The following is a 26,748-nucleotide window of genomic DNA, read 5'->3' as shown; positions in this document are numbered from 1 at the left end:
CATGAGGTGGCCAAAGTATTGGAGTTTCAGCTTTAGCATCAGTCCTTCCAATGAACACTCAGGATTGATCTCCTTTAGAATGGACTGGTTGGATCTCCTTGAAGTCCAAGGGACTCTCAAGCGTCTTCTCCAGCAGTCCTCTAAATTCAAATGCATCCAAAACTATCTACATTCATTACTCTCCTTTCCCACATTTTATATTTACATCTTCAAGTTATCTTGTTGATTATCGTAGAGATAGTTGATTTTTCATTTTTGTTTTTTGATTTTTATACTACCTTATTTAGGTCGTTGGTCATCAGTCTTTATTGTCTATTTGCCTATACTAATGGGAATTTTCTTTTCCTATGAATTCTACTTTTATTTTCCATTTAGATGTTAAAGATTCTTACTTCTTTGTTTTCCATTTAGAGGAAAATATTCAATCCTTTAACAGGTTTAGTATTGATAAACTCAGTTTTTGCTTGTCTGAGAAGTTCTTTATTTTTCCTTTTATTTTGTATAATAACCTTGCTGGGTAGAGTATCATAGGTTGGTGGTTTTTTCCTTTCAACACTTTGAATAGATGATTCTTTTTCCTTCTCAACTGCAGAGTTTCTGCATAGAAATCACCTGATAACCTCTTTGAGGTTTCACTGTGTAGGACTGATCTTCTCTTGCTAAGTTTAGAATTCCCTCTTTAACTTTCACTGCTTAAATTATGATATGTCTTGGTTTTTGTCTGTTTGAGTTCACCTTGTTTGATATCCTCTGTGTTTCTTATACCTGGATATCTGTTTCCTTCTTCAGGTTTAAGACATTTTCAGTCATAATTTCAAGTACAATTTCAACCATTTTTCTGTCTCTCCTCCTTCTTGGACCCCTGTAATATAACACTTAGTGTTGTCTCACAAGTCCCTTAAACTGCTCTCATTTTGCTGTTATGATTAGGTGGTTTTCATTATTTTGTCTTCCTGATCATTTATGCATTCCTCTGTATCACCAGTTTTCTGTTAATTCATTCTAGTGTGTATTTCATTGTTATTATCATATTCTTCATTTCTGACTGGTTCTTTTTCGTATTTCCTATTTTCTTGTCAATATTCTCATTGTGTTCTTTTATTCTTTTCCCTAATTTCATTAACATTTTATTACTAGTGCTTTAAATAGTTTACCTGGTAAATTGTTTGTTTCATTCATTAGTTTATTTTTCCAGGCTTCTCTTCTCTTTCAATGAGATCAATTTCTCAGTCTTCTCATTTTGCTTAACTTCCTCTGACTATGAAATGAAGTGAAATAATTATTTAATATATATTGCATGCTAATAATAGAATGAATATCCCTATATGGGAATGTCCCTATATAGTATGTGTGTGCCCAGTGGCTTTGGTGGGAGAGAGAAAGATGAATTTGATGTGAATACAAATTACATATTTACTCAGGGTGTGCTGGCAGTTGTCATCTTGGTGGCATTGGGTCAGGAGATGAAGAGGCTATGGCTGGACCCAGGTATGAGTTGGTTCTTCCCCTCTGGTGCTTATCACTGCCCTACTAGGGGCAAGGACAGGTTTCAAATTGTTGGAGCCAAAGCCCTGAGGGCTGGGTCCAAGCTGGCTCCATTCCCTTTATGTTTGTGGTCCTCATCCCAGAAAGGAGCAATGCTGGAGCAAGAAGACTTGGTGTAGACACTCAGTTTGGATGCAGGCTATGGTAGACATGCCAGGGTCAGAGATCTATACTTCTTCTGATGTGCTTACTATATAAGCACCAGTAATGCCTGCCCTTACTCTACTCAGATACTGATTTGGGGCTAAGTAATTTTATCTCTTATAACTTGGCTCTTCCCTTAGCCTCTGCCACTCTTTCCCTGGTAGGAGCTGAGACTCAAAACCATTGATGTGTTAGGATACAAGCTGTGGCAGTTTGGCTGTAGGCAGAAATGGGATTTTTTTCTGATGAGTTACCTGTGTAAGCATTAGAAATGGCTGTCCCTATCCTTCTCAGATGCTGCTTCATGTCTGAGCCATGTCTGTATGTCACAACCAAGCTCTTAAGCAGGCTTGGAGTATTCATGCAGTTCATGCTTGGATGCACACTGTAGTGGTGTGGAAAACCTTCCCCCTCAACTCTGCCTCAGGACAGGCAAGTATGCAAACACTTCTCATGAATGGCATTTATAGTTCTAGCTGTTATAAGGTGCATGATCCATGTTGATTTAATTTTGTGTATGTTATGAGGTAGGGGTTCATCTTCCTTCTTTTGCATGTAAATATACAGTTGTCTGTGAACCATGAACTTACAGATGTTCAAAGATGTTTTAGAAAAGGCAGAGGAACCAAAGATCAAAATTGCCAACATCCGCTGGATCATGGAGAAAGCAAGAAAGTTCCAGAAAAACATCTATTTCTGCTTCATTGACTATGCCAAAGCCTTTGACTGTGTGGATCACAATAAACTGTGGAAAATTCTGAAAGAGATGGGCATACCAGACCACCTGACCTGCCTCTTGAGAAACCTGTATGCAGGTCAGGAAGCAACAGTTAAACTGAACATGGAACAACAGATTGGTTCCAAATAGGAAAAGGAGTATGTCAAGGCTGTATATTGTCACCCTGCTTATTTAACTTATATGCAGAGTACATCATGAAATATGCTGGGCTGAATGAAGCACAAACTGGAATCAAGATTGCAGGAATATCAATAGGAGACATATCAATAGCCTCAATATGCAGATGACACCACCCTTATGGCAGAAAGTGAAGAAGAACTAAAGAGCCTCTTGATGAAAGTGAAAGAGGAGAGTGAAAAAGTTAGCTTAAAGCTCAACATTCAGAAAACTAAGGTCATGGCATCTGGTCCCATCACTTCACAGGAAATAGATGGGGAAACAGTGGAAACATTGACACATTTTATTTTTTGGGGCTCCAAAATCACTGTGGATGGTGACGGCAGCCATGCAATTAAAAGTCGCTTGCTCTGTGGAAGGAAAGTTATGACCAACCACCAACCTAGACAGCATATTAAAAAGCAGAGACATTACTTTGTCAACAAAGGTGTGTCTAGTCAAGGCTATAGTTTTTTCAATAGTCATGTATGGATGTGAGAGTTGGACTATAAAGAAAGCTGAGCACCGAAGAATTGATGCTTTTCAACTGTGGTGGTGGAGAAGGCTCTTGAGAGTCCCTTGGACTGCAAGTAGAGTCAACCAGTCCACCCTAAAGGAGATCAGTCCTGGGTGTTCATTGGAAGGGCTGATGTTGAAGCTGAAACTCCAATACTTTGGCCACCTGATGCGAAGAGCTGACTCATTGGAAAAGACCCTGATGCTGGGAAAGATTGAGGGCAGGAGGAGAAGGGGATGACGGAGGATGAGACAGTTGGATGCCATCACTGATTCAATGGACATGAATTTGGGTAAACTCCAGGAGTTGGTGAGGGACATGGGGGCCTGGCATGCTGCGGTTCATGGGGTCACAAAGAACTGGACATGACTGAGCAACTGAACTGAACTGAACTGAACTGATACAGTTGTCCCAGAACTATTAATTGAAAAGATTTTTCTTTCTCCCCGTGTTTTGTCTACATACGTTTGTTGAAAATTAATTGGCTATAAACTTAAGGGTTTATTTTTAAACCTCAATTCTATTCCATTGATCTATATATCTATACTTACGCCAATATCACACTTTCTTGTAGTTTTTTAGTAAGTTTTGAAATTAGAAAGTATAAGTCTTCCAGTTTGTTCTTTTTAAAGATTATCTTGGCTATTTTGGGTTCCTTGCATTTTCAGAATTTTAGATTCATCTTGTTAATGTCTACAATAAATACAACTGGCATTTTGATAGGAATTGTACTGAATTTATAGTTTAGTTTTGGGGATTATTGCCATTATAATGCTATTGTCTTCCATTCCATGGCATGAACAGTTTTGCTGTTTATTTAAATCTCTTAATGTTTTTGTATCTTTTCATAGCTATCAGTGTAGAAGTCTTGCACTTATTTTGTTAGATTCATTACTAATTATGTTTTTGATTCTATTATATATAGTATTGTTTCCTTTATTTTATTTTTAGATTGTTCATTGTTAAATGTATAGATTCATTTTTGTACATTAACCTTATATCCTACAGTACTGCTCATCTCATATATTAACTCTAATTAAAAAGAAAAATTCTTGGGATTTTCTGTATACCAGATCATGTTATACTCAAAGAGATAGTTTTACTTCTTTTCCAATTTAGATGCATTTTGCTTATTTTCCCTTCTTAAATTATTTTACTAAATACTGAATAGAAGTGAAAGAGGATATTCTTGTCTTATTTCTGATCACAGGCAGAAAGCATTTAGTCTTTTAAGCATTTAGATTAAGTATGATCTTCCTTGGGCTTCCCTCATGGTCCAGATGGTAAAGAATCTGCCTCCAATATGGGAGACCTGGGTTTGATCCCTGGGTTGGGAAGATCCCCTGGAGGAGGGCATGGCAACCCACTCCAGTATTCTTGCCTGGAGAATGCCCATGGACCGAGGAGCCTGGCAGGCTACAGGCCATGGTGTCATAAAGAATGGGACACGACTGAGTGACTAAGCACAGACATGGTCTTCCTTACTGTGGGTTTTCCCCTTTATCAGGTTAAAGAATATCTTTGTCTTTTTTTGACTGAAATTGAATATCTCTGAGTATTCATTCCTTACATATCCAACAGTGAGTAAACATGGGAATGAAAATTCAACTTACATTTGGGTAGTAGGAACTAGAGAACCTTATGGAACCAAGGGTGATGTACTGGCATATTCCTTGTGCAGTGTTCTTTTAAAAGAGGTGATATGATGAAATTGGGTGTTCCTAATAAGGTACTTTTTTCATACTTAATATAGAAAAGGTCCTCCTCTATTACCTCATATTTTAGAGATCATATCTCATGTCTTCAACTGTCTCCTGAGTTTGGGTAATGCTCAGTATTTAGTGTGAACTATAGTTTTCTAAATAATTTATGTGGCAATCCTTTATCTTGGACTTGAATTACCATTGCTATAATTTTATAAGATAATTAGTGATGCTTAATATCAAAGACAGTCTTATGCTTCATTTGGGCTACAGAGGTATTTGTGGTATTGTTAATCATAACATCACCTTGATGGCAATAAATAAACCAGGTGGTTCTTGCTGATTCTTGTGTGCTATATCGAATGCATTTTTGAATGGCTTATTTCTGCATTAGAGGAAAACACCATCCTTCTAGGAGTTGTCCACATTCCAGAATTTTGCATCTGTTGTATTTATTATGGAAACAACACAAAAAAGAGTGTTTAGTCATCTGCTGATTCCATTTGGTGCTAAACACATACTTTTCTCCAGAGTGCAAGAATGCTAATTTGTTTTATATACCAGGGTGGATTGCAGCCATTCCTAGAGATGTGAGTATTTAAATTGGCAAAAACTAAACAGTGGATACTCAGTGTATAGAAGATACATTCACACTATCTAATTCTTAAGTAAGGCAAAAATCTTTGTTGGTTAGGGATCTAGATTTTAAATATAACTTACCTTCTAATAGACAGACATATACAATTGACCTTTCAACTACAGCCATAGCCATTATGTTTTAAATTCAGAAGCTTTCTGCATGCATTCTGGAAAGTATGAAATATGACATAAATAAAACTCAGAAGTAAATCATAATACATACATATAGGTAAACATGTTTTGAAATCTATCTCTGGAATAAGAGGGAAAAGGAAGCAGGAAGTTTTGTGCTATCTATTTTTGTGTCCTTTATCTGTCTTCCCAGGTATAACTACACAGTTTTCTGGCTTATTCTCATATGTGATAGGATAATTTTTGTATGTGTGAGATATTTCAAAGTAATTGCAAAATTTTAATTTGAGTTGATTTTCATTCATTCATTAATGAGCATGTGGCAAATCCCTTTCATGTGCCCCCATGAAGCTTACATTCTATTGAATAAGATAGAAAGCAAACATGATAAATAGTAATAATATAAAGTGTATTAGTGATAAATAGTAATATGAAGAAAATAAAGCAGAGAAGGAGTATGACATATTGAGAGTGAAATTGTTGAATTTTTTTGATAGAGGGTGGAGGTCTTGTTGAAAAGTTGATTTTTGAGTAAAGACTCAAAAGACTCAAAAGTAAGAGAAGGAGCCAGTCACAGATCCAGAAGAGTGTGCCAGCAGTGGGATAGCCTAAGGTAGAGGTGGGGTGTGCACCGAGTTTTAGAGAACCTTCGAGGACGTCCATGTTGTTGGATCATAGTGAGCAAGGAGAGTAGTAAGGATGAGGTCAGAAAAATGCGTAGGATAGTTTGAGCAAAGCAGTGACCTGATGACATGCTAGAGGTGATAAGATGCCAAATTCTCAATAAATGAAAGTAAAAGTGATAGATTTTGCTGACAAGAGAGATAAGAGGTTTGAAAGAAATAGCGGTAAAGGCTGAAAAGCTTTTTGGCCTGGACAACTGAAAGAATTGCCATTTCCTGAACTAGTGAGTACTGGGAGTCGAGGGTTGAGGGGTATTATTAGGAGCTCAGGTTTTGGTATGCTATGTTTGAGAAGCATACTAGGGAACCAACTGAATTTTATTTTTAGTAATTATTAGTTTTTATATTTTGGCCACAGCCCATGGCATTTGAGGTCTCAGTTCCCTAACCATGGATCATATCAATGCCTCCTGCATTGGAAGTATGGCATCTTAACCACTGGACCACCAGGGAAGCCTCAAGAGCCAACTGACTTTATGTCAGCTTTTTTAACTCTCTTTTACCTGATAAATTTGAAATGCTCACCTGCCTCTCTGTGAAGAAGTTCTTAACCTACCCATACGTGTCTGACTCTTTGCAATCACATGAACTGTAGCCTGCCAGGCTCCTCTGTCCATGGGATTTCCCAGGCAAGAATACTGGAGTGGGTTGCATTTCTTTCTACAGGGGATCTTCCAAACCCAGGGACCAAACCCGAGTCTCCTGCATTGGTAGGTGGATTCTTTAATGCTGATCCCTGCTTTTCTTTATAGTTCTTGTAATAATTCTGATCTGTCCCACTAATTTTCTTCACCATTTAGCATATTATTAACAATTTCCAGAGAGTGGAGGACTTCAGAGTGGGTGCTTATTTTTACTTTGTATTTGTATTTCCTTGTAGCTCTTCTTTCAGTACTACTGAATAAATACTTTGTTGAAATCAACATCTAAGAATACTTAAAACTTAACAAGATTATTAACCTGAGTTATTTCTGTTTTCCTCAATCAAATAGATCTGATTATTGGTTAATGTAGAGAACACTAACTTAACTTTCTAAAAACATGTTAAATATGGGACATCCTGCATGCATTCTGCTTAAGGTCTTGCTTCCTGCTAGGGAATGTAATTAGAAATTAGGTATTTTCAGAACAACCTGAGATATACAGCAATAAGCACTGAATGATACCCTTGCATATAAGTGCTAAAAAGTGTCATCAACAGCTAGGCCAGAACACTTGGAAGAATAGTTCATGGGGAAATCTAGTTAGCCTAATTGGGAACACAATTAAGGAAGGATATTTCCATTCTAGAATGAGTGTAACAGCTTCTTTACAGCTGTGATTTCCTCTTCAGAATTAGAAATTTTATCTCATGGAGAAGTAAATTATTTTAAGGCAGTAACCCTCAAAGTTTTCTGATGTCTTTAAAGTGGTGATAGATGTTATTAATTAATTGGTCATTCTGTATACAAAGCCCAGGGAATGAAAGAATTAGGACATTATTTTGGCCCCAATCAGTTCAGTTCAGTTCAGTCGCTCAGTCGTGTCCGACTCTCCGCGACCCCATGAATCATAGCACGCCAGGCCTCCCTGTCCATCACCAACTCCCGGAGTTCACTCAAACTCATGTCCACAGAGTCGGTGATGCCATCCAGCCATCTCATTCTCCGTCGTCCCCTTCTCCTCCCATCCCCAACCTTTCCCAGAGTCTTTTCCAGTGAGTCAACTCGTCACATGAGGTGGCCAAAGTATTGCAGTTTCAGCTTTAGCATCAGTCCTTCCAATGAACACCCAGGATTGATCTCCTTTAGAATGGACTGGTTGGATCTCCTTGCAGTATAAGGGACTCTCAAGAGTCTTCTCCAACACCACAGTTCAAAAGCATCAATTCTTCAGCACTCAGCTTTCTTCACAGTCCAACTCTCACATCCATACATGACCACGGGAAAAACCATAGCCTTGACTAGACGGACCTTGGATGGCAAAGTAATGTCTCTGCTTTTTAATATACTATCAAGGTTGGTCATAACTTTCCTTCCAAGGAGCAAGTGTCTTTTAATTTCATGGCTGCAATCAGCATCTGCAGTGATTTTGGAGCCCCAAAAAATAAAGTCTGACACTGTTTCCACTGTTTCCCCATCTATTTCCCATGAAGTGATGGGACCAGATGCCATGATCTTAGTTTTCTGAATGTTGAGCTTCAAGCCAACCTTTTCACTCTCCTCTTTCACTTTCATCAAGAGGCTTTTGAGTTCCTCTTCACTTTCTGCCATAAGGGTGGTGTCATCTGTGTATCTGAGGTTATTGATATTTCTCCCAGCAATCTTGATTCCAGCTTGTGCTTCTTCCAGCCCAGCGTTCCTCATGATGTACTCTGCATAAAAGTTAAATAAGCAAGGTGACAATATACAGCCTTGACGTACACCTTTTCCTATTTGGAACCAGTCTGTTGTTCCATGTACAGTTCTGACTGTTGCTTCCTGACTTGTATACAGGTTTCTCAAGAGGCAGGTCAGGTGGTCTTGGATTCCCATCTCTTTCAGAATGTTCCACAGTTTATTGTGATCGACACAGTCAAAGGCTTTGGCATAGTCAATGAAGCAGAAATAGATGTTTTTCTGAAACTCTCTTGCTTTCTCCATGATCCAGCGGATGTTGGCAATTTGATCTCTGGTGCCTCTGCCTTTTCTAAAACCTGCTTGAACATCTGGGAGTTCACGGTTCACATATTGCTGAAGCCTGGCTTGGAGAATTTTGAGCATGACTTTACTAGCGTGTGAGATGAGTGCAATTGTGCGGTAGTTTGAGCATTCTTTGGCATTGCCTTTCTTTGGGATTGGAATGAAGACTGACCTCTTCCAGTCCTGTGGCCACTGCTGAGTTTTCCAAATCTGCTGGCATATTGAGTGCAGCACTTTCACAGCATCATCTTTCAAGACTTGAAATAGCTCAACTGGAATTCCATCACCTCCACTAGCTTTGTTTGTAGTGATGCTTTCTTTTTTTTTTTTCATGATCAATCTGGGTTTATTCCAGTAATGCAAAGATTCTTCAATAAATGCAAATCATTCAACGTGTTACACCGTATTAACAAATGGAAAGACAAAAACCATATGATCATCTCAATAGATGCACAAAAACATTTGTGAAAATTGAGCACCCATTTATGATTCAGTTCAGTTCAGTTCAGACACTCAGCTGTGTCCAACTCTTTCTGACCCCATGGACTGCAGCACTCCAGGCCTCCCTGTCCATCACCAACTCCCGGAGTTTATTCAAACTCATGTCCATTGAGTCGGTGATGCCATCCAAACACCTCATCCTCTGTCATCCCCTTTTCCTTGTGCCTTCAATCTTTCACAGCATCACAGTCTTTTCAAATGAGTCAGTTCTTTGCATCAGGAGGCCAAAGTATTGGAGTTTCAGCTTCAACATCAGTCCTTCCAATGAACACTCAGGACTGATCTCCTTTAGGATGGACTGGTTGGATATCCTTGCAGTCCAAGGGACTCTCAAGAGTCTTCTCCAACACCACAGTTCTAAAACATCAGTTCCTCAGCACCCAGCTTTATTGATAGTCCAAATCTCACATCCATTCATGACTACTGAAAAAACCATAGCCTTGACTAGACAGACCTTTGTCGGCAAAGTAATGTCTCTGCTTTTTAATATGCTATCTAGGTTGGTCATAGCTTTTCTTCCAAGGAGCAAGCATCTTTTAATTTCATGGCTGAAGTCACCATCTGCAATGATTTTGGAGCCCAAAAAGATAAAGTCTGCCACTGTTTCCACTGTTTTCCCATCTATTTCCCATGAAGTGATGGGACACATGCCATGATCTTAGTTTTCTGAATGGTGAGCTTTAAGTCAACTTCTTCACTCTCCTCATTTACTTTCTTTTTTTTTTTTGTAATTAATTTATTTTTTATTGGAGGCAAATTATTTTACAATATTATATTGGTTGGTTTTGCCATACATTGAAATGAATTCGCCCCGGGTTTACATAAGTTCCCCCTCCTGAACCCCCCTCCCACCTCCCTCCTCCCTTTATCCTCCCTCTGGGTCATCCCCGCATGCTAGCCCCGAGCATCCTATAACATGCATTGACCCTGAACTAGTGATTCATTTCACATATGACAACATACGTGTTTCAATGACATTCTCCCAAATCATCCCACCCTCACCCTCTCCCACAGAGTCCCAAAGACTGATCTATACATCTGTGTCTCTTTTGCTGTCTCGTATACAGGGTTATCATTTGCATCTTTTTAAATTCCATATATATGCGTTAGTATGCTGTATTGGTGTTTTTCTTTCTGGCTTACTTCACTCTGTATAATAGGCTCCAGTTTCATCCACCTCATTAGAACTGATTCAAATGTATTCTCTTTAATGGCTGAATAATACTCCATTGTGTATATGTACCAAAGCTTTCTTCTCCATTCGTCTGCAGATGGACATCTAGGTTGCTTCCATGTCCTGGCTATTATAAACAGTGCTGCAATGAACATTGGAGTACATGTGTCTCTTTCAATTCTGGTTTCCTCGGTGTGTATGCCCAGGAGTGCGATTGCTGGATCATATGGCAGTTCTATTTCCAGTTTTTTGAGGAATCTCCACACTGTTCTCCATCACTGTAGTGATGCTTTCTAAGGCCCACTTGACTTCACATTCCAAGATGTCTGGCTCTAGGTCAGTGATCACGTTATCGTGACTATCTTGGTCGTGAAGATCTTTTTTGTACAGTTCTTCTGCGTATTCCTGCCACCTCTTCTTAATATCTTCTGCTTCTGTTAGGTCCATACCATTTCTGTCCTTTATCGAGCCCATCTTTGCATGAAATGTTCCCTTGGAATCTCTAATTTTCTCGAAGAGGTCTCCTGTTTTTCCTATTCTGTTGTTTTCCTCTATTTCTTTGCATTGATCACTGAGGAAGGCTTTCTTATCTCTCCTTGCTATTCTTTGGAACTCTGCATTCAGATGCTTATATCTTTCCTTTTCTCCCTTGCTTTTCGCCTCTCTTCTTTTCACAGCTATTTGTAAGGCCTCCTCAGACAGCCATTTTGCTTTTTTGCATTTCTTTTCCATGGGGATGGTCTTGGTCCCTGTCTCCTGTACAATGTCACAAACCTCCATCCAGAGTTCATCAGGCACTCTATCAATCAGATCTAGTCCCTTAAATCTATTTCTCACTTCCACTGTATAATCATAAGGGATTTGATTGAGTTCATATCTGAATGGTCTAGTGGTTTTCCCTACTTTCTTCAATTTAAGTCTGAATTTGGCAATAAGGAGTTCATGATCTGAGCCACAGTCAGCTCCTGGTCTTGTTTTCGCTAACTCTATAGAGCTTTTCCATCTTTGGCTGCAAAGAATATATTCAGTCTGATTTCGGTGTTGACCATCTGGTGATGTCCATGTGTAGAGTCTTCTCTTGGCCCCAATAGGAACTCACAATTCAGTGAGAAACATAGATATGTCAATGAATAAATATAGCCAATGGTAATGGCTTAATAACTGCTAGATTAGTGCTATGTAAGAACTGTTGGCACACATGAGTGTGTCTGCAGATGACAGAATGTGAGAATCCAAATTGTCTTGAAGGATAAACAGACACACAGCAGGAGATATGAGGGGAGGCAGGGGCATAGCTCGTGCAAAGGCACCTGTACAACCTCATGTGATTCTATGTGGCTAGAGAAAAGGGTTCCTGTGAGAGAAGTGGTAGAAAGTGAAGTTAGAGAAGCTAGAGTCAGATCATGCTTGTCTATAATAAATAATATGAAATTTATTGTGGTTGAATTAAATCCATTTGAAAATTTCAAGTTGGGGTGTGAGGATCATATTTGAAGTTTAGAGAGATTCCTCCAATTGTATCATAGACAAAATATTGTATTAGCCAAAAAGGTGTCTCTAATATTTCTGTGATTTTTTTCTCTCCTCCTTGTATCACACTTCTTCCATTTTCTCCCTGATCATTTTTTATCTAGACTGCTACTAGTGATGAGGATAAGAACAAAGGGTACTTACTGGAGAAGTATTTGATAGGGAGAATAACAGATCTTACCTAATGATTGGAATGAGGGAATGAAAGAGTCAAGAATACTCCTTAAGTTTATTGTTAGTAAGTTGGGAATTGGGGCCCTTCAGTCTGAGAATGTTGAAGGAGAAACATATTTGGGAGTGTGCATAAGAAAAACAATGTGTTCAGTTTTGGACTTATTTTGAGATCCAACTTGAATTATTCTGCTGGAGCTCAATAGAGAGGTCACTTCCTGTCAACTTAAATTTAGTATTCATTGTCATCTAAGAGGACAGAGGAAAAACGTTTAAGGAGGGTATATGGCTAATAGTTTGCCATAGAGTTTGCCACAGAGAGAGGTCATATAAGAAAATTCTGGAAAATATTTCACATTAAATTAGGTAACCACATGTACTCCAATGTTCATTGCAGCACTGTTTATAATAGCCAGGACATGGAAGCAACCTAGATGTCCATCTGCAGATGAATGGATAAGAAAGCTTTGGTACATATACACAATGGAGTATTTCTCAGCCATCAAAAAGAATGCATTTGAATCAGTTTTAATGAGGTGGATGAAATTGGAGCCAATTATACAGAGTGAAGTAAGCCAGAAAGAAGAACATCAATACCGTATATTAACGCATATATATGGAATTTAGAAAAATGGTAACCTGAACCCTGTATAAGAGACTGCAAAAGAGACATAGGCATTTAGAACAGTCTTTGGGACTCTGTGGGAGAGGGTGAAGGTGGAATGATTGGAGAGAATGGAATTGTAGCATGTATATTATCATAAGTGACCAGTCCAGGTTCGACGCATAAATTTTCCTCTGTTCAAAAAAAAATAAATAAATAAATAAATAAATTAGGTAACCTCATTAATACCTTGGAAGGTAGTAATTATCCCCATTTTGTAGCTGAAGTAAGATTAGTTATGACAATCAAAATCTCCTGCTATCGGAGTGTTTTTGTGTTGGAATTGTAACCCCAAAGCTCATGCTGTTTTCATTATGAGACAGACTTCCTGCCTTGGAGTTGCTCAGCATTTGCCTCACCTTGTGTTTGGTAGACTCCTCAGGCCCAGGGATATGTATTATCCATCTTTCCAATCTCTTCCAAGGTCAGATGCACATATGGTGTAAATCTAAACCATGGAGGCTGCATTCATAAGGTTGAAACAAGCATCTGTGCTAGAATTTTAGAGCAGAGGTCAGGGATTTGTTGTTGTTGTTGTTTGTTTGTTTGGCCAATTGGATTTGAATGGTTTTTAAATGGGCTAGATACTCTCTAGTGTATGAGAACTTTACCACTTTCTATTGACTGACATCTGGGCTATTCATGCTTCACACTTAAAATAAGCACCTGGGTTTATAGATTTAGCTTGTAGCAGGTGTCAGGCCTGCTGAATTAACCTAAAAAGTCAGTTTTTTTTTTTTTTTTAACCTCTGGGAAAGCAACCATTAAGCTTTCGTTACTAAGTTGCTATTTTAGAGTTGTTCCTTTATCAAAGGTAGATTAAAAAGGTCAAGAAGATACTTTTACTGTTTCTTCAAATATGTTTTTGACAAAATAAATAACCTTATCAATCACAGTTTAATTTATAGTGTTACAATTTCGGCCTGAGGTTTTCTTATCAGCCTTATTCTAAAACTGAGTTAAGGAATAATATCTCAGTTGTATTAGGTGTGACATTTGTTAGGAAGGAATGCCTAAAATGTGTGTTTTCTTTTGGGCCACTGTAGAACCTACAATCTGTCCTTAGACAGACTTTGTGAGAGATAATGAAGCTACTGACAATAACAAAAAAAAGTAGTGTTGGGTAGAAAGAGCGTTAATATAGGAGCTTTTCCGGGATCTTATTCATAAATGGGCCATTAAATGAGAGAAAATAGTGTTTCCCTGTAGAAAGCATTACAGGTATTTAATAAATGTTGGCTTGACTAGAAACAATCAACAACACCACATTTTATTAATTTAAAAAATAATAGTACTTTTTATATCTTCTTAAGGTATTCTTTGTGGAAGAATAACTGGAAACATATTAAGCAGGATAAACCATTCCATGAATGTAAAGTATTATTAACTAAGAAGTTGCATCAATGTCCCTGGGCTTGGATCCCATTTATACTAAGTAACTCTATTCATTTTCTGAGATGCACCAGAATATTTGGGAAGCCATGAGTTATTTCTCTCAAGTGAGTTACAGAAACTTATATAAGGAATTGTAAAGATAATTATTGATCCTTGACTAGATAATAAAATTGAAGATAACTCTCTAATTAATCTATATGGGAAAAGTTTTCTGACTTATGGATATTTGAATTTTTATTAGATTAATTGATAAAGTATACACACAAATGGAAGGGAAGCATGAAACACAGCAAGTGGATCTTATTGAAGTAACTCATTTTTTAATGCTTTTCTGTTTATTCCTTTTACTATAATCATATGATAGATGACTTCAGATAATATTTATTTTTAGATATAAATTTGAGGCAAATAATAGATTAATGCATACTATATTTCTTTCAGATGGATAGAAAATGAATGCAGTGTATTTCTGAACTTTATATATACGTTTTCTTAACTGACACAATAGTCTGCATTAGAATTAAGTAATATTGCTTTCCTAGGAGGTTTCTTTGGAGTTTTAATATTCACTTTGGTGTATTTCAACTACTCAAGATATGCATTAAGGAGCAGAGTACATACCTTGGGGATATTTCAATATGATCCTTATATGGTTTCTCAGTTTTCTATTTGAATTTGAAGAATTCTTTTATTTTCTTCTTTATTGATTTTATTCTATTAACATGAAATAGAAAATGAGAAATAAGAATAGAATATCAGTGAAGGTCTTTCTCTGCGGCTTAATAATGTTTTGATTGTAAAATCTTCCAGTTTTTTAATCTTTATTTTTTCCTCAGAACCTTCTTTTTATCTCTGCAGTTCTTGTTTCACCATCTTATATCCCTCAGCTCAGTTAAGGCTAAGTATCCACTTCCTAATTTATGTTGGGGAAAAACATTTAAATTAGCAGATGTTTGCACTATTTTGATTTCTAATAGAACATGAAGCTGCCCAGTCCAGTGAAGCAGTTAGCAGGCAGCATCTTGGCAGAAAGAAGATGGGATAAAAGCCAACCTAGAATGGAATCCAAATATCAAAGTATCCATTAGACTTTTCTGCTGTATGTCTCTTAGTCTTAAGAAAACAAAACTGCTCTTTATGAGCTCCCATCCCTCTACTACCAGAGTGGTTTTGTCAGCTCCAGAAATTCCATTTAAGTACCTGGAAGAGAAAAAATCATTTTCATGTAGTTCTGCTTTGTTGAGCAGGGTATCTGCTGAGCTATTCCACTTGAATAGGGATGTAGCTTAGTAAGGAAGTTTTCTCTGATTCTTTGAAATGTGAGTTTGTTCAAGGGTGTATGGAATCAGTTGCTGTGAAAATCCTTTAGCTTTGCCCTTTCTGATGGCCAAGTTATAGGAACTTTCCCTTCTTATTTTTGAACGATTTAGATTTTCTTCTTTTTTTAAACAGAAGCCCTTAAATGGGTATATGATATTTACAAATGTATTTCATATCCAACTTTTTCATCCTTCCGGTAATATCATGGGGACTGTAACATGATAGGTCTGTATAGCTTTTTATACCAGTGAATATGTGCTTGGCATTGGTAACACTTTTGTTTGATTTTTGATATAAATTTTAAAAATTGAAGTATAATATGCGTTCATGAAATGTATAGCTTATATACACACAGGTCAATTAATTTTTCAAGCTAAACATACCACCTCCAAAGTAGCAAGTACCCGGAGCAAGACACCGAGAATTGCCAGAATTCCAGTGATCCCTGATGCCCCTTTCTCATCCCTGATCGCTCTGAAAGAATAAACGCTATTCTGATTTCTAAAATTATAGATTAGCTTTGACAAGTTTGAACTTTATATAGACAGACTCAAATAATATTAATATGTACTCTTTTATGTCTGGTATTTTCATTCCGTATTTTGTATTGTGGCATGTAACTGCATTTTGTTCATTCTTATCACTTTGGGTTGCTCCTAATTTGGGTCTATATGAAGAGTATTTCTATGGACAATCGTACATGACTTTTAGTGAACATGAAAATATTTCCATCAATGTGTATCTTCTCCCAGGAGTGGAACAAAGTTGGCTTGTGGCAATGTACATATATATTAAACTGTAGTAGACACTATCAGTTTTTAAACAAAGTAGTTGTATCAGTGATTTCAGTAAAATTTGATGCAGATAGATATAATTGAATTGTACTCTTTAGCTTTTTGTAGAATTATTATGTGCAAGTTTGTCTAGACTCTCTGGATTATGTATATTTTCCATATATTTGTTTTCTTGAAATAATCATATTCCAAGTTTCTTACCTTTTCTGAGTATAACTTCTTCTTGCTTATTTCTTACTCATTTTTCTATTTGTTTCTTCAAAAATGATTAAGATACTTATATGTGCCATGTACTGCTAGATAATGGGTTAAAAAATAACGAAGCTATGTCCTTGTATTCAAGAGAAGTGTAATGAATTGAGGGAGACAGCAATATGAATAGATGTATTTTAATTTATTTCACTAGAAGCTAAAATACTTCTTCCTTGATCTATTGTTTCTGTATTTAGTAAAGAAGTTCATCAACAGCTTGTAAAGTTCATTTATAATTTCTATACTGTTAAAAAATCATGGGTACACCAATATAAATTTCCCTTTTTTGAAGCAAATGGACCCTATATTTTTAGCTCCCTCATACAGAAGTCATACAGTCTTCCAAGCTGGTTTTTTTTTAAAATTTTTAATTCTTTTTTCAGAATATAGTGACCATAATTATCCACAGTATTTGGGGCCCTAAACTGTAAGATATGGATGTTTTTTGCTTGCTTCTTTGTTATTTTTGAGAGTTCAATATCTTTTGATGTCCTTTTTGTTAATTTACAGTACATATTTAGCTTTTTGGGCTAGCACAGTAATTACATCTTCAAGAAACAACTTATAATTACTCCCAGGTTCTCCTTTTTGTAACATTTATCCTGGTGAAGGCCCTGTAACTTCAACACACATGACTTTAGCTCCCAACTGTAAGCTCCTGATTCACAAATCTCTATTTCTTGTTCAATTCTCAATCCATGTAAAGTGTATTTTTATTTGGATATTATGCTGGCATCTCACATTTGGCAGATAACAAAATGTACTTTACCTTACTCTTTCAAATGCATTATTCATCCCATATTCTCCATCTTAGTGAATGCATCACGAGGTACACAATGGTTGAAACAATTTTCTAGATGCTTCTAGATCCCTCCATTCCTCTCCCCCATCTAAGTATCACAAAGTCTTACCATTTTCCCCTCGTAAATATTTCTGGACCCATCCTACTACAGGCTAGCAATAGTGTTCAGCATTTAGGCCCTCATTGTCTCTTGCTTGGATTATTGCCCGGTCTCCCTGACTGAAATTTCATTCTCTCTAGTCACTAACAGGTCACTGCTAGAGCAGTCTTTGAGGAACACACATCTGAGCTTTGCACTCAGTCCTTAGCGTGGCATCTGCTTGCCTCTCCAGATGGATTCCTCTCCATTCTTGCTCAGCATCCCTATGCTTGTAGTGCTGCTTGCTCTGCTGTGCCTCAGGCCTTTGCACATGCTGCTTTCTTTGCTTGTTGTTTTTTCTACACTGTCCACAGGAATAATTTTTACTCGCTGTTTAAGAGTCATCTCCTCTGACAGGTTTTCTTCAATTCCCCTCAAGCTGAAGAACTTTCCTCTATGCTATCAATAACTCTATTTTAACTTCCATGTAAATTTTTTGTTTTCCTCTTCTGATCTGTAAGCTCTTTATCATGCTTGCTTAACATTTAGCACACTGCCTGATATATATAGGGGGGCTCAACAATATTGTTGAATGAACAGTTGAATTAATTACCTGTTAGCTTAGAGCCCTCCGTTTTTATACTTTATGTTCTTTAAAATCCCTAAATATACTTTGTTCTCTTGCCAGGGTTAAAACTCATATGTTGCTTCTCTACCCACTTGCACAGACTTGTAAGGTCTTCTTTTTAAGTCCCATCTGTGTATTTCTTCATCAGCTGGAAGCATTTAATGTCTCCTTAACTTGGAAATCTCATGTAAACTTTTTCTTCTGGAGCATTAAAAAAGATATTAAATAAGTACCAGTCCTCAAGATGCAGTTCTTTACAATTCTTCATCCAGAGAAATCCCTAACTGACCCTACATTTAATTCCTATTTTGACCTTGTTTTAAATTTAAGTATAAACAGACAACTTACGAACCTTTTGTATGATCGTCAAAACAAAAAAACCACAATTTTGTTTAGAAGTGTGACATTCATTAGCTGTCCTTTTATTTGTGTGCTTATTTACTATGTTAAACTTATCCTTTGTGATGTCTTTTAGGAGAAATAACCTTGTCTTCTCAATTTTTCTTTCCTAAAGTCTGTAACCTGTCTTCTTTTTACACCTGCTGCCATAATATGATATTTTTGTTACATTCACTGAACCTTTCTCACAAGCTTTGTTGGTTTGCTATTTAGGCTATCAGTGCTCATTAAGAATTCTGTAATTGCTTTAGGCAGAGATAACAAAGCATAGGCTCAAAAGCTAAAATATATTACAATTTTTAAAACTTCAAAGTTCCTAGAGCATAAAAGTTAGCACAATTAGCAGTAATATATATATATAGCTACTATCAGATTAAAAGGAATAATGTTTTAACTTTATCCTCCTTTGTAATAATACATGTTCACCAACTTTCATCTTCCAGAAACTACCTAAACATTGACCTTGTCATTCTAAATAGAGAAGTATAATGTGTAGGTCATTTCAGAAGAAGTTATATAGTTATAGCTATACTGTAATATGCAGAGAATTTTCTTCAGTTCTTTCTGAATATTTATACATGGTGTCATTATTTCTCGGAGGAGTGTACATCCTTTTTAAACATTAAATTATTTTTCCTCTAAGTCACATTGAGACAAATGTAGATAAAGAATCCACCTGCTAATGTAGGAGAAGCAAGAGATGTGGGTTCGATCCCTGGGTTGGGAAGATTCCCTGGAGTAGGAAATAGCAACCCACTCCAGTATTCTTGCCTGGAAAATTCCTTGGACAGAGGAACCTGGTAGGCTACAGTTCTTGGGGTCGCAAAGAATTGGACATGACTGAATGACTGAGCATGCACACACACACACACACACACACACACACACACACACACACACACACAGAGTTGTACAAAACTGTTGGGAATATGAAAATCACTAAGACTATTACAGAATAAAAACAGTGCCCCAAGTTTGATAAATTTTAGGAATAACATATTTCTGAACTTTTTCTGTAATGCTCTACTTTATAAGCATATTCAAATTCTGTTACACTACTTACTGAATCCCCTCACCGGGTTGGCAGGAGTGCATTTATCCTCATTTTTACATATGGAAACACAGACGCTGAAAAGTAGACTTGCCCAGCTTAGAGGACTAATGACAGAGCTGAAACTAGAACCCAGACCAGAAATCCAGAGGGGAAATCACAGCAAGTCAAGAAAAGCATGCAGTGTCTTTTCTGGGGTAATTAATGAGGATGAACAGTGAGTTGACAGCTACTTCTAACTGTCCTCCCTGCATCTTGTAGAAAAGTTAATCTCTCTCAAAGCCCACCTGAAGTAGCAGACAGCCTTTACTTTCAGAAAGGAAGGAGCTAAAAATATAGTAGTGCAACCATTTATTAGCCTCAGGCAGTATTATTCAAAGGTAGCAGAGTCTTGTGAATTAGTCATGAGATTTGCAATCAGAAGATTTAAGTTTACATCTTAGTTCTTCTGCCAGTTTTTTAATCTCCTGATACTGAATACTTGTTTAGTTAAAATGGGGCTGATAACACCAGCCTAACTGCCTCAAGGGGTGTTGTGATGTTCAGTGAGATACTATCCAGAAACACTTTATAAACTATAAGTCATTGTATAACACAAGTCCTCATTCTTGTATAATAGCAAATGAGAGAAATCCTTTCCCTGCAAGAAGCTGTTAATGTCTTCACAGTCACACTGACTTGTGCTACAACACAAGAAATGCTACATTTAGCTCAGTCAGTTGGCCCAGGAACCCATACCATACCTAACTTTCTGAAAGGTAAAATTTGGGGGTATGTCAGATAAAAATTAAATGTGTAGTTTATGATTTTTTTTAACCCCTAATTCTGAGTTTCCAAACTTTTTAAAGGCATTACTACATTTGAGACAAGAAATACAAATCACTGTGCAACAAATCATGGAAAGTTAATGCGTTAAGATCCTGGAGACATCACTCTTGCAGGAAGCCAGTTTTCTCTTCTTTAAAAAGAGGAATAGTATGTACCATGAGTTTTTATACGTCCTACACGAGATATTATGTGTGGAATGCATAAATTATTGTGAAGTTCACTTGAGTTAGTTTTATTTAAAGTACACTTTTTATTTTATATTAATAATTTTAGATGTCTGGGAAAGTTACAACGATAATACAGAAATTTCTGATCTACTCCTCTGATTTCCTCCACTGTTAATGTCTTACATTTGCCACAGTGAGCAAACATTGATGCGTGACTGTTAATTAAACTCTGGACTTTATCTGGAATTCATCAAATTTTCCATTGATGTCTTCTTTCTGTTCCAGGGTCTGATCCAGGGTTCTATGTTGCATTTAGTTGTCGTGTCTCTCCAGCTTCCTCTGCTCTGTGATCGTTCATCACTCAGTCTGTTTGTTTTCTGTGACCTTAATCGAGCAATACTGTCCAGATATGATGTAGGGTTTTCCCCAATCTGGTTTTGTTTGTTGTTGTTTTTTCATGATTAGATTGAGACTATGGGCTTTGGAGAGAATTCCGGGCAGGTGAAGTACTTATCTTGTCACAATATATCAAGAATCACCCGATATCCTTGTGACATCATTGATGATGTTAACGTTCATCTCTTGGCTAAGATAGTACTTGCCGGGGATTTTTCCTGTAGCTTTGAGCTGGTTTTGATCCACTATCACTTACATAGGACTTTCTCTTTCCTCTCCTCCCACTGTTTGAAATGCTTTTTATTTATATTTATTGCTAATGTCATCTCTGAGGAATTATCTCCTCTGACCACCCAAGCTAAACTAGCTTCTCTTCTCGTCAGTTGCTGACACTCACTTTTGTGTTTTCCTGATAGAATTTGTCATTACCTGAGATTGTCTTATGTATTTGTTTACATAGTTTATCATTTTCTTTCAGTCCCTTTTCCCTCAAACAAGAATATAAGCCTCAGGAGAACAAGGTCCCTATAGGATTGTTCCCTTCTGTGCACTTGACTTCTAAGCACAAGGGCTGCTGCTGCTGCTAAGTCGCTTCAGTCGTGTCCGACTCTGTGCGACCCTATAGATGGCAGCCCACCAGGCTCCCCCGTCCCTGGGATTCTCCAGGCAAGAACACTGGAGTGGGTTGCCATTTCCTTCTCCAATGCGTGAAAGTGAAAAGTGAAAGTGAAGTCGCTCAGTCGTGTCCAACTCTTTGGTACCCCGTGGACTGCAGCCCACCAGGCTCCTCCGCCCATGGGATTTTCCAGGCAAGAGTACTGGAGCACAAGGGCTAGCATATACTAAATGCTCAATAACTGTATGTTGCATAAATGTTGAAGAAAGAAAGATCCAAGATTAATTTATTAGCAAATATTTCTGAAAAAGAATGACTGGTGGGAGGTTTAATTTAGTATTCTTAACTGGTTTAGTTTTAATAAAAAAATTAAATGGAATCATCATGTGTATGCAAATAGGTAATCAGTATCCTTGGAATTGAAGCCCTCTTATAATTCAGTTAATAATGTGGATGGCAGAGTATTTTTCTGGCATAAGTATATGACTGACACATGTAAAAATTAGTTATTGCACACCTGTACCATTGTGACATTTATTTGCTAATTGGCTCAGCTTTATAGAACTTTTAACAGAATCAAGAGTGTAGAAATAATTTATGCCCTTAAGTTTAACTTATAGTTATGACTTCCTAGTATCTATTATCTTTTTGTTTATATTGGCAGAAAAATAGAGCTTCTTTGTATAAATCTTTCTTCCATAACCTCTCTTTTTATTTCTCTCCTCAGGACCTAAAATCTCCAAATCAGAGGGATGAAATTGCAGGTGCCCGGGCCTCACTGAAGGAGAACTCCCCCATACTGCATTCAATTTGTTCAGCTTGTTTGGAACATTCTGATGTTGCGTCCCTTAAAGCTAGCAAGGACACAGTTTGTGGAGAAATTCAGAATGCCCTCAATGTAATTTCAAATGCTTCACAGGGCATCCAGAACATGTTAGCCCCACCAGAGCCTCAGGCAGCAACCCTGGGAAGTGCCCTTGATGAGCTTGAGGTAAGTTGAGCAAAAATTAAAATGTGATTTGATACACCAGTATGAAAATTATTAAATGTATATGTTTTAAGATGCTTGGATTGGTGTTCAGAGTATGAGTAAATAAAAATCCTACTCAGTCTCAATCATTGTCTGTGTTTTCCAATGAATTGATTAGCAGGTAGATATTCTACCAGTGAGGAGAAGGAAATGGCAACCCACTCAAGTATTCTTGCCTAGAGAATCCTGTGGACCGAGGAGCCTGGTGGGCTGCTGTCTATGGGGTCACACAGAGTTGGACATGATTGAAGCGACTTAGCGTGCGTGCGTGCATGTATTGGAGAAGGAAATGGCAACCCACTCCAGTGTTCTTGCTTGGAGAATCCCAGGGACAGAGGAGCCTGGTGGGCTGCCGTCTATGGGGTAGCACAGAGTTGGACACGACTGACGCGACATATCAGCAGCAGCAGCATTCTATCAGTCGGTTTCCTGGGTGGCTCAGTGGTAAAGAATCTGCCTGCAATGCAGAGACATGGGTTCAGTCCCTGGGTCGAGAAGATCCTCTGAAGTAGGAAATGCCAACCCATTCCAGTATTCTTGCTTGGGAAATTCCTTGGACAGAAGAGCCTGGAGGATTACAGTCCATGGGGTCGCAAAAGAGGCGACACGACTGAGTGACTAAACAGCAACCACATTCTATGAATTTAAATTGTTATTATTAATTAGATTGACATGACTTTATTTTACATAGATCAGTTTATGAAATATAGAATTTATTCTTTCCATGAATACTTATTATTGAACTGTTCTTTCTGCTTGGGGTATAATTGAGCACTGCTCTCATGACCTCTTTACATTTTAGTCTGGACTAGGGTGGCTAGTGACTATTAAGGCTAAATTTTGTAAGAAGAGCCAGCTGGATTTGACAATTCAAATAGTTGTAGGGTGTGAGAGAAAGGGAACAGTCATGGCTGGTGTTGCAGTTTAGATCCTCTAGAAGTGCACATTGACAGAGTTTGGGATAGAAGGTGTTGTTAGGAATTAACGTCTGTGAAGGAAGAGGAAGGGAGCAGGACTTGGTAGAGGAGGAAGTCCACCTGTGAGCTGGGCCGCCAAAGCTGAACCAGTGCGCAGGGAGCTCTGACGAGTCTTAACCTCAATTGTATCTTGTCGGGCAAAAATAGTCGGCCTCTTTCAGTCACTGGAGGCATCACCCTGCCCTGGAAAGGGTTTGACTTGCAGACATGGGGAGTGGCGATAACCTCTCTGCAGCTGAGGCAGATCCTGAAGGAACTGACAGCCAGGGACATTTGGGTCTCACTCTCCACAGCTAGGTAGCGAGTCCTACCTGGAAGGGAGACATGGGCAGTGCATTTCTGTTCCTACCACAGATAATTACAAGGTTTTCATTGTTGTTGTTTGTTTGTTTGTTGGCTTGAGCAATTGGATGAGTTTTCATCGACTATGATGGGGAAGAAATGGGTGAAGTCAGTCTTGAGAGGAAGATCAGCAACTTAGTTTTCAAAATGTTAATCTGAAATATTTCTCAGACATTCCAGTATAATGTCAAAGATCATTGGTTATCCAAGTCAGATATGTACTTGTTTAATGGAAGACAATTCTACATAATGCTTAAAGATAAGGGTTCAGGAGACCAAATGCCTGGGTTCCTATCCCAGCGGTGGTGGTTGCTGCCCATGCAATCTTAAGTAAGCTATTTTATTCAACTCTTAATTTTCTAATTTTCTCACCTATAAATTGAGAATAATAATAATAGGACCTATATCTTGGTGTTGTCTGACTCAGTGAATAATAATACATGTAAAAATGCTCATAGCAGTGAATGGCATATAATGAGTTCTCAGTAGATTTTAGCTTTCGTTATTAGTGGCGGAGGTGACTATTTGGAAGCAGATACTTCCATAACGAAAAAAAAAAAGCACAATTAAAATTACTAAAGTTTTACTGATAACTTAAAAAAAAGCACACAGCCTATAATTCTTGTGTTGTTCTTAATGTTATTCAGTTCAGTTCAGTTGCTCAGTCGTGACCGACTCTTTGCAACCCCATGAATCACAGCATGCCAGGCCTCCCTGTCCATCACCAACTCCCGGAGTTCACTCAAACTCATGTCCATCGAGTTGGTGATGCCACCCAGCCATCTCATTCTCTGTCATCCCCTTCTCCTCCCACCCCAACCTTTCCCAGCATCAGAGTCTTTTCCAGTCAGTCAATTCGTCACATGAGGTGGCCAAAGTATTGCAGTTTCAGCTTTAGCATCAGTCCTTCCAATGAACACCCAGGATCAATCTCCTTTAGAATGGACTGGTTGGATCTCCTTGCAGTCCAAGGGACTCTCAGGAGTCTTCTCCAGCACCACAGTTCAAAAGCATCAGTTCTTCGGCGATCAGCTTTCTTCACAGTCCAACTCTCACATCCATATATGACCACGGGAAAAACCATAGCCTTAATGTTATTACTTTCACAATAAACTTATTAGATATATAATTAAGTTTAAAATAACCTTTCCATATGCTTTTACTTTACTCACACATCTTAAACAGGTATTTTCATTTCTAATCTAACATTAAATTCCTAATTATTGGCATCAATGAAATAATCTATTAAGTTCCCAATTATTAGCATTTATGTGAAAATTTTAGGACCTATTTGTCTAGATAAGGTGGAAAAATAATGATGGTTCTTTAATAATAACCAATCATCTAATTGTTTGCCCTGTGTAATGAGCACTTGGTAAACTTGCCTATTAGATGAGTGTTTCGTCTTCACAATAAGATTGAAAAATACCCCATAGGCAAGATTATGTTTTTAACTAATTTTATACCAGTTTTTGGGCTCCAAAATCACTGCAGATGCTGATTGCAGCTAGGAAATTAAAAGACGCTTACTCCTTGAAAGGAAAGTTATGACCAACCTAGATAGCATATTAAAAAGCAGAGATATTACTTTGCCAACTAAGGTCCATCTAGTCAAAGCTATGGTTTTTCCAGTGGTCATGTATGGATGTGAGAGTTGGACTATGAAGAAAGCTGATCGCCGAAGAATTGATGCTTTTGAACTGTGGAAATGGAGAAGACTCTTGAGAGTCCCTTGGACTGCAGTCTTAAATATGACAGAATGATTTCTGTTCCTTTGCAAGGCAAACCATTCAACAGTACAGTAATCCAGGCCTATGCCCCAACCAGTAATGCTGAAGAAGCCGAAGTTGAACGGTTCTATGAAGACCTACAAGACCTTTTAGAACTAACACCCAAAAAAGATGTCCTTTTCATTATAGGGGACTGGAATGCACAAGTAGGAAGTCAAGAAACACCTGGAGTAACAGGCAAATTTGGCCTTGGAGCACGGAATGAAGCAGGGCAAAGGCTAATAGAGTTTTGTCAAGAGAACGCACTGGTCATAGCAAACACCCTCTCCCAACAACACAAGAGAAGACTCTACACATGGACATCACCAGATGGTCAACACCGAAATCAGATTGATTATATTCTTTGCAGCCAAAGATGGAGAAGCTGTATAGAGTTAGCAAAAACAAGACCAGGAGCTGACTGTGGCTCAGATCATGAACTGCTTATTGCCAAATTCAGACTGAAATTGAAGAAAGTAGGGAAAACCACTAGACCATTCAGATATGACCTCAATCAAATCCCTTATGTTTATACAGTGGAAGTGAAAAATAGATTTAAGGGACTAGATCTGATAGAGTGCCTGATGAACTCTGGACGGAGGTTCGTGACATTGTACAGGAGACAGGGACCAAGACCATCCCCATGGAAAAGAAATGCAAAAGAGCGAAATGGCTGTCTGAGGAGGCCTTACAAATAGCTGTGAAGAGAAGAGAAGCGAAAAGCAAAGGAGAAAAGGAAAGCTATAAGCATCTGAATGCAGACTTCCAAAGAATAGCAAGGAGAGATAAGAAAGACTTCCTCACTGATCAATGCAAAGAAATAGAGGAAAACAACAGAAAAGGAAAAACAAGAGATCTCTTCAAGAAAATTAGAGATTCCAAGGGAACATTTCATGCAAAGTTGGGCTCGATAAAGGACAGAAATAGTATGGACCTAACAGAAGC

At 37.9% G+C, this 26,748-nt stretch overlaps 1 protein-coding gene across 3 annotated transcripts in view; it reads left to right on the top strand.

Moving 5' to 3' along the window:
* The window catches only part of CTNNA3 (catenin alpha 3), a 1,978,275-nt gene that overhangs the window by 454,210 nt on the left and 1,497,317 nt on the right, over window positions 1-26,748 (top strand). For all 3 annotated transcript variants that reach the window (XM_055425631.2, XM_055425630.2, XM_088841920.1), the window contains one exon: window positions 22,413-22,676. In XM_055425631.2, the coding sequence (XP_055281606.2) occupies window positions 22,413-22,676 (264 nt within the window). The remainder of the gene's footprint in view (window positions 1-22,412; window positions 22,677-26,748) is intronic.

Source organism: Moschus berezovskii, chromosome 12 (assembly GCF_049115385.1).
Source record: "Moschus berezovskii isolate FMDL1 chromosome 12, NW_MosBer_1.0, whole genome shotgun sequence".
Classification (NCBI taxonomy): domain Eukaryota; kingdom Metazoa; phylum Chordata; class Mammalia; order Artiodactyla; family Moschidae; genus Moschus; species Moschus berezovskii.
This window is presented reverse-complemented; position numbering and strand designations above follow the sequence as displayed.